The sequence below is a fragment of the Ruditapes philippinarum genome, unplaced genomic scaffold (genome assembly GCF_026571515.1).
Source record: "Ruditapes philippinarum isolate M1 unplaced genomic scaffold, ASM2657151v2 ctg1106_1_1_1_1, whole genome shotgun sequence".
NCBI classification, from domain to species: domain Eukaryota; kingdom Metazoa; phylum Mollusca; class Bivalvia; order Venerida; family Veneridae; genus Ruditapes; species Ruditapes philippinarum.
Window position 1 is genome coordinate 95952 of NW_026855119.1, and position 9101 is coordinate 105052.

At 33.4% G+C, this 9101-nt stretch overlaps 1 protein-coding gene across 1 annotated transcript; it reads left to right on the forward strand.

Annotated features, from left to right (window-relative positions):
- Positions 1-219: 219 nt before the first annotated feature.
- LOC132742148 (uncharacterized) lies at positions 220-3493 on the forward strand. The gene is made up of 3 exons (XM_060730474.1): positions 220-340; positions 842-867; positions 2142-3493. Exons 1-3 carry the CDS (start codon positions 291-293, stop codon positions 3293-3295), a joined length of 1230 nt encoding a protein of 409 aa, XP_060586457.1. The 5' UTR covers positions 220-290; the 3' UTR covers positions 3296-3493.
- The last annotated feature ends 5608 nt before the right edge of the window (positions 3494-9101 follow it).

Below are 9101 nucleotides of genomic sequence, written 5' to 3' on the forward strand. Positions count from 1 at the left end.
GTCTAAGCTGATCCATGTTCAACACCACCTAAGAAAATCTCTGTATTTTCATTAACAGTACGAAATTGTCGCTATTAGAACGTATGTAGGTGTAATTCTTGTATGTTCATGCACGTTTGTCATTTAATATTATTGTTTTCAGTCAATTTTTTACATTTATTAGGTTATCAATACGAAATGATAAACAGCTGTGTCCGTTTATCTTTCCAAAAGAAATGTATAAAAGACGAAACCGTTTATTCCGTTGGAACAATTTTGAAGTTACCGTTGTAAATTGAACAATCTGAAGAATGGCTACTTTTACATATATTAACATTGCTGTGTTCGTCTTTCTCTTAAGGTAAATATTGTTTATTAGCATATGAATAGGCTTACATACGATTCATTGAATTTTAATTTAAACTAATTTTAACCATATGATTTAATAATAATGATAATAAATTTGGCGTGATAAATATCATTATTAGTTTAAGTGCTTTACAATACAGCATATTTTTAATTGCAACAACTTGACTGTAAAATTAATTTTTGAATCGTTATAAGTGTGTAAAATTTCAGATGAAAATGAAAGAGTACAAGATAACGCTTCAAATTCCTAGATTGATGTAATAATGTAAATTGTGTCACATGTAAGATCAAATTTGTGAAATACATGCTCTTTGTATAAACTTGCAGCATTCAGTGCTGATTTAATTATTAGTATTTAGAACTTCTACTTTATACTTTAACCTACTGTAAGTATATTCTACGTAATTTACTGAAAAGCATGTTCAATGTAAATAAAATAATAAAACAATACATTTGGATAAATAATAATTCGTTGTTTTTTTTAATATTTCAGTATAAGAGGACAAATACGACATGACGGTAATTGAATTCATTTGTTTATGTTATTTAAGCTTAAGTTTAAAACGTTTATATACTTTATGGAGCATTTTGTTCCCATTCTGTTCATTTACTTAATGACCAAAAAATCCTCTTTAAATATGAAGATAATTCTGTATACATATTTTTGTTTTAGGGATTTACCTAGTAATCAAACAATGAATACCGTATAAACTAACAATCGCTGCATCATTGAATACCTGACCATTTTACTATTGCTTGTTGAAGAGACAGTGTCGCGTATAATGATCATAACTCTGTCATTGAATATTTGACGGTTTTACAATTGCTTGTTGAAGAGACAGTTTCTGGTATAATTATCATATATGTGTCATTGAATAATTTGCTGGTTAATATTGCTCGTTGAAGATACGGTTAATATTCCGTACATTAATGATACAACATAATGTTGTATATACGATGACGTACCGTGGGTAAGCGACTATGGAGCCGGTGTCTCGAAAAAAACCACATCATGTATTAAGGTACATGGTTTATACATGTTTTTGTTGTTTTTATTTAATTGCCTGCGACTTTGAAAATTGTCAGAAATCTTTAGCATAGAGTGCAATTATTTCGGTATATTTATTTTAATATTGTCACCATATTTATTTTCTTCAGAATATATGCCCGAAATTGAACAAAATCGCCAAATTTTGCATCGTTCATTGGTCATTTAGAATAATCCTCAAAAAAAATAATTAACACAAAATCTTTACCAAAACATGTACCAAGTTTTATAACGTGTCCCATAATTAAAGTTCACAATACAATAATTGGTCTACGCAATATTCGCTTTAAATTTAGATAACATAATTAAAATTACTCGTACTAATCGGCCATGTTTCGAAATGGCGGATGAAATCAATTTGAATCTAATTGGAGTAAAATTTTGTGCAGTTTTATTAATGATTAATTACGTAAGTGTCATTAAATTTCGCTAACTTTTTTATCAAAACGTTCTGTCTTTATTGCGTTAACAGAAACGAATGAAAAAAAATGAGAGCAAAGAAAATAAAGTTTTCATGCAACAAAATGACGATTAATTTCGTTTTGTCCCACCATTTTTGCGGATTGTCGCCATAAATTAGTGCTTTATTTTTCAAGTCTGTTTTGAGCCCTACCAATACATACTAATGCTGCATTTTTATTTTTTCATTATTCCGTGTTGTACCGGTTGAAGAGTTGTGGCGCTCCTGATTTAATTTTGTAAATGTTTAAGATCGTAGACTAACTTATACTTAATTTGCTTTCAGATAGTAATTGTGCTAGCATACAACAGGCTCAATTTGACAATGACAATGAAGAAGAAATTGAAACGGCGACAGGAGATTCTGCTGAACAACTTCATGATAAATGGATGGGAGAAGACTCAGAATTCAATTCTGATGAAGAGATAAGTGAAACCGAATCAAGTTCGGAAGCCTATATGCCGGATGAAAGTTTAAGTGAAGAAGGTGAAACCGCGACAGAAGATTCTGCTGAACAACTTCATGACAAAGGGACGGTAGAAGACTCAGAATCTAATTCTGATGAAGAGAAAAGTGAAACCGAATCAAGTTCGGAAGCCTATATGCCGGATGAAAGTTTAAGTGAAGAAGGTGAAATCGCGACAGAAGATTCTGCTGAACAACTTGATGACGAAGGGACGGAAGAAGGCTCAGAATCTAATTCTGATGAAGAGATAAGTGAAACCGACTCAAGTTCGGAAGCCTATATGCCGGATGAAAGTTTAAGTGAAGAAGGTGAAACCGCGACAGAAGATTCTGCTGAACAACTTGATGACGAAGGGACGGAAGAAGGCTCAGAATCTAATTCTGATGAAGAGATAAGTGAAACCGACTCAAGTTCGGAAGCCTATATGCCGGATGAAAGTTTAAGTGAAGAAGGTGAAACCGCGACAGAAGATTCTGCTGAACAACTTGATGACGAAGGGACGGAAGAAGGCTCAGAATCTAATTCTGATGAAGAGATAAGTGAAACCGACTCAAGTTCGGAAGCCTATATACCGGATGAAAGTTTAAGTGAAGAAGGTGAAACCGCGACAGAAGATTCTGCTGAACAACTTGATAACGAAGGGTCGGAAGAAGACTCAGAATTCAATTCTGATGAAGTGATAAGTGAAACCGACTCAAGTTCGGAAAGCTTCATGTCGGATGAAAGTTTAAGTGAAGAAGGTGAAACCGCGACAGAAGATTCTGCTGAACAACTACATGACGAAGGGAAGGAAGAAGGCTCATCATTCAATTTTGATGAAGAGATAAGTGAAACAAATTCAAATTCGGGAGGCATTATGCGGGATGAAAGTTTAAGTGAGGAACATGAAACTGTGTCAGTAGATTCTACTGAACAACTTCATGGCAAAGCGGAGGATGAAGAAGACACGAGTGAAGTTATTAGACTAGTATAAACAAAAAATACTGATGGAGGAGATGAACACAATTTCGGGACATCATTTGATAGGAAACATATACACAATTTCTACTTCACTTACGCTTTCAGTATAAGTACGATGACAATTATTTGAAATAGGACACTATGCTTTTTACATATTGTTTTCCTTCTATCTTTGGTTTCGAATCTTTCAATAGATATCCTTTAACTATTTTATGGTGTCTCTGTTTTTATTTGTTGACAATGCAACTGCAACTGATACACTCTATTAAGGAATTTTATCGTGCCACATTCTGAAATACAGTGCGAGTGTCTTTTTTATTTATGTCGATTACTCATTCAGAAAATCTACTTATAAACAATGATTTTAAACATCATTAAAATTTGCAAATTCGAATTTGAGCACAATAGACATATGATAAGTCGAAGTTGAAGGGACGTAGAGAAAATAATCGTTTTATCGAAGTTCGATACCATGAAGTTCTACTGTTTTATTATCATCTGTATTCTTGTAGCATGTAGCCAAAACTCCAAAGGTAATTTATGATAGAAGAGAAAATATTCAAGCAGCATGTCTCCAGAAGATCACAAAAACCAAAATTACCGTTTTCATTAAATTTCAAATCGCTTTTCAAAAACATTTTATAGTGGAAAAAAATCAAAATGGCAGTGTATGTAACATTCAAGCTCTGTAAACAGACAGTTCGCTTTTCTGCCAACAGGGTATGCTTTCTTTTATGACAATAATGCGACCTTTAATCCGGAACGCACGAAATCCGGTTAAACTAATGAACTGCTTTGGTTTTGATATTTCTAGACATTTATGGCACTAGAATTAAAATTGATGAATTATATCACATATATGATAACAAGTATCTCGATGTAAACTTTAAAAGCTTGAAACCTATTCATTAACGAACATTGATATACGACCCGGACGTACAGAATGCCGGGATTTTTTCCAAAAAACTGTTGTGACACGTGACCATGACTCAAAAAATAGATAAATACAGAATCCCTTAAGAAAGCCCAACACAGCACAATTGAAAATGTTGCAGGCTCGGTTTGATTGAGCCTGTTCATGGACGGTACTGGGAAGTGCAAGCTACCGTCCACGCCCCCTAGCACCGGCTTAAGCAGAATTCAACATTTAAACGTGAAATAGTAAAATTTTGAATTTAGAAACATCCGCAGATGTGTTCATACGGCGGTTATCATGGAACCTTCAATGTGACACTTCCGTGCCATTCCATGAAAAGCGGCGTATGGTCCCCAAGTAATAAAAAGCGTGTGCCCTAAACGAGAAAACAATGGGCGGAACTAAATAAAATGGAATTTTGAAAGGAGATCAGAGGTTATGAAGCCTGCGTATCACAGATAAGACGTCAAAAGACAATTTTAAAAAAAAGCAGGCAACATATCCTAAGGGTGATTCAACATTATTCATGTAGGAATATTGGAACCACCGCGTCAAACCGCGTCTGCAATTTTCATGTAATTTTGCTGATTTAAATGCTTCCGATGGATCATTTTTTTCCAGATATACACACTTCTTTCCAGAAATTTTTATTGCAGAATTTTTTTAGGAAATAGACTTTCTTTACAGAGTTTTCCTTCTAAAACTGTTTTGAAAAAAAAAACCTGCGAGAGATGTTTGTTGGGTTTGAAATCGAGAGTCTTGTTAAGAAAAGCGTAAAAGCTAAAGTTCAAAGTACGCCTTTGTTGTAAATCCATTGCCAGTTGTAGGCCTTGAGCATGTTCATTGACGGAAATGTAGTATCTATTATCAAAGGAAATAATCTTGTGTCGATAGAAAAAAAGGCCGCCATCTTCAAGTTGATTCTAAGTTTCAGGGGCGAAGAATTATATCTTTGTACAAACCAAATGTCTCGTTCTACAAAAATCGCTATGTTTAATTTTATTATATTGTAGTTTGACACTTTGTGTATTACATGATAATTACAAAAACATGCAAATGTCATTTGATATCAAACTACTCGGCAATCCCCATATCAGCCTCGCCTGATAAAATTGATAGCAAATGACGCATGTCATTCTCTATGTATGCTAGTTCGATATCCTTTTCCAAATGATAAAACATGCACTCCAAAACCCTTTACGTGGCATTCCAATACTTTTGTTGCTATAAGAAGCTTCTTTCCGAGAATATATTGTCATGTATTGCACTTTGTCTCTGAACAAAATAGACTATAAATCAAAAATAGCCAATTATGGGATATAAATGAACGAAGTACTTCTGTTTTATGTCTGCTTAACTGAATAAAATCTCTCGAGCGTTCTGAGACATTTATTTCTCCCTATTAAAGCTTCACCTGCATCAAATGCAATCCGTTTTGATTGAGCATCCAGACAAATGAGCGGTTATTTATTTCCCTAAACCTCTTATCCTTGAAAATGATTGGATTGATCGGTGCGGAAATTTGGACTAAAGGATTCTTTCTTCATCACAGATTTTTAGTCATGATAAAGAGCAAAAGCGGAATGTGGTTTGGAATATGGAATGAAGCCCATTGTTTTCTCGTTTAAGGCACACACATTTTTTTACTTGGGGACCATATGCCGCTTTTCATGGAATGGCATTTACGTGTCACATTGAAAATTCCATGATAACCGTCATATGAACACATGTTTCAAAATTCCAAATTGTACCAGTTCATGTAAAATGTTGAATTCTGCTTAAGCCGGTGCTAGGGGGCGTGGACAGTAACTTGCACTTTCCAGTACCGTCCATGAACAGGCTTAATCGAACCGAGTCTGCAACATTTTCAATTTTGCCGTGTTGGGCTTTCTTTAGGGATTCTGTTTTTCTCTATTTTATTTTGTGTATAAAATACCTTATTTCATGGAAAATTTGCTGTCACTAGGCATAAGTAGTACTTAAAACCCGACGGCGCCCGCTCGATGAGCAAATTTTTTATTTGCAGCCATCCAATTGTCACGGTGGCCGGACGGACATCGGCCGATATTACGATTTTCTGGAAAAATAGACGCCGCCCTGCGGCTTTTTGTCATTTGTGACATAGGCATAAATAGCCAAAGTTTGTAAACGGGTGTGGAACCCCATATGAATCTCAAAATTGAGCATCGGTAAAAAATATATGTGAAGGAGAAAATAGGTCATTTCCTTTGTTTAAGAATGTGTTTAGAATGTTACAATTTGTTATCTTAAAATATGTCCCGCTAATGAACAAGGATAATGTTGATAAACCAATTGCAACACAGAGAACATTAAACTTCATTACCTTTGTCTTCATCGGTAAACAAATCTTAGGTCCATGCTATATTTACTAATGTACCCTATCAGACAAGAATATTAATGACCGTCTTAAAAGGCATCATATACTTCGTTCATAGCATTGATTTCTTTTATTTCGTTTCTAATCTATTTAACACAATCATAACGTTCGCCTCATCCGGAGAAGAAGAACTTCAAAAGTATTGTACAAATGCCAACACTACTTTTATTATGCATTGGACTATGGTAACAATTAATTAAGAAAAGTGTAACTCCGTTCAATAATCATGTCTGGTCAACATAATTCATTATGCAGAGGATAATGAGAGTCACACTTTCGTCTTTGTAAATCAATAGCTTTTGATGTAATTGTCTTGCGATTCCTTAAAACATACACTACTCTATAAACTAAAGAAAGAACTACTGTATTTTTTTTAAAAAAGTGGTCCGATATTTTTCTGACCCTTAGTCATTAAGAGTCGTTTCACTTTTAAACTAACTGTCCGAATCAAATTGAACGCCATTCCTGAATCTTCTTACTGGACATAAACTTTCATTTAAATAGTTGTTCGGATAGAGCTAATGATATGTTTCTGAATTTTATTTGACGTCTTATTGATGTAGAGATGCGATGTATGAGTTTCTAAGCGCAATTATGATAGTATCGTGATCTAATTGTCGCCAAAACCGCCAGCCCCATTCGTGACCATAAACGTACATGTGATGCAAATTGGTCAACTTACACTCAAAGTTATCAAAACATATTTAATGGGAGACTCCAGTGGGTGATCTTCCTATCATTTACTATCATGGCTGTTTGATTCAGATCCAGTTAAATTGTGAATATTAGAGTATAATTTCTAGTGTAAAGCGTTTTTGTACTACGAAGTACAAAACGTATAGGTTTCTAAGGTGTAAATTGTGGACATAGCCAGTTGCGTATATCATATGATACAATTGCCAGTTTTACAGCCAAATATATATCACACACGTATTACATATTCGATATTTGACTTTTACGACTGAATTGGGCTTTTTCTGTTTCTTCTCAGGTGACATATCTATCATCTTCCAAAAATTGCTGACGAAACAGAAGTGCGAAATTTGGATTGGATATGTACAGCATATGGTAACAATATTTTAGGTCAAGATGTGACTTTGTTCAATATTTCTGTCTGGTCAACATAGCTCAGTACGAAGTAGATAAAAATGTCACACATTTGTCATCGTAAATCAATAAGTTTTGTTTACTGTTCTATGGCAATTTATATATTATTAAGCTGTACATATAGAAAAGTAAGGAGAAATGGCACTAGCCAAAACTAATTATTACAATTAATCAAGAAGAGTTATACTGCGTGAAATAATTATGTCTGTCTGGTCAAAATGAAGATTATCACAGATAAGAAAATTAGTCTCGTACCCTTGTCATTCACAATAAATAACACATTCATGTAGATTAGATTTTCTTGTAGTTGAAAATGATTGGTATTTTTTTACAATGACCCAATCTTTTTTTGACACTGCCTGGATCTTTTTTGACATTTTTTTCTTTTTCGATTTTTTTAGACACTGACTCTAACGCGACCTTTTTTTTCTTGTTTTTACACAGACTTTGTTAGGATGACTTGAAAAAGAATTTGTTAAAATGTAAAAAGCTGCATATCTTTTGCTTTATTTTACAAAATCAAACTTTGAATTTTAGACAAGAGTTATTCCAAAATAGTTGTGTGAAATGAAAATGCCTGTATGTTTCCTTGAAAGCAAATGGTGCTTGCAATAAATCATTGCTAAACGATTAAAAATTCAACTTAAAATCGCAGCTTCATATTTTGTTACTGAGTATTTTAATCCATTTAGGTACAATATTTATGTGTATTAAATAGAAGATACGTTTTTAGTTTCTTTCTTCACTTTTCAACCTTATAATTTAAAATACATTTTCAAAAAATTCATGAAAATCAGCATGGAGCTTTAACGTTTTGTTACAATAAACATAGTATGTTGGCCGTTTTTGCCTTTTTGATACCTTCATTTTTAAGTTCAATCCATTTTAACACAGATATGTCTGAAATTGTTGTTTTTTATGTACTGTATAGTGTTATCATATCAATGGTATAAACTTGATTTCATATTTACTGAACAAGGGGGTGTAAGGAATTTGTTCCTTGTCTTTTATTTTAGAATGGTTATTTCCCTTTCTGTTTCGGAATACATATGGAGAAACCTGTTAACTTAATATTACTCTTTACCCTTAAGGGCGTTTTCCTTCAGTGTTATTATATTACCTACAAAGTAGACTATATGTGCCAAAAGCTTTTTTGACTGTGTTACCGGTATTTGTACCTTTGCATCTAAATCATACCAAAGTCCATGTACATAAATGAAAAATGGAGAGAGAATATGTTTAAGTAAATTTGTAAGATGTAAAAAAATGTATTAAAATATATATATATCAAATATCTTATTGATAGATACACTACCAACTGATGTAAGGTAAGTCAAAAGAATATCTACCATAAATTTTCATTGAATATTTTAGATACCGGTATTTGCATGTTCATCA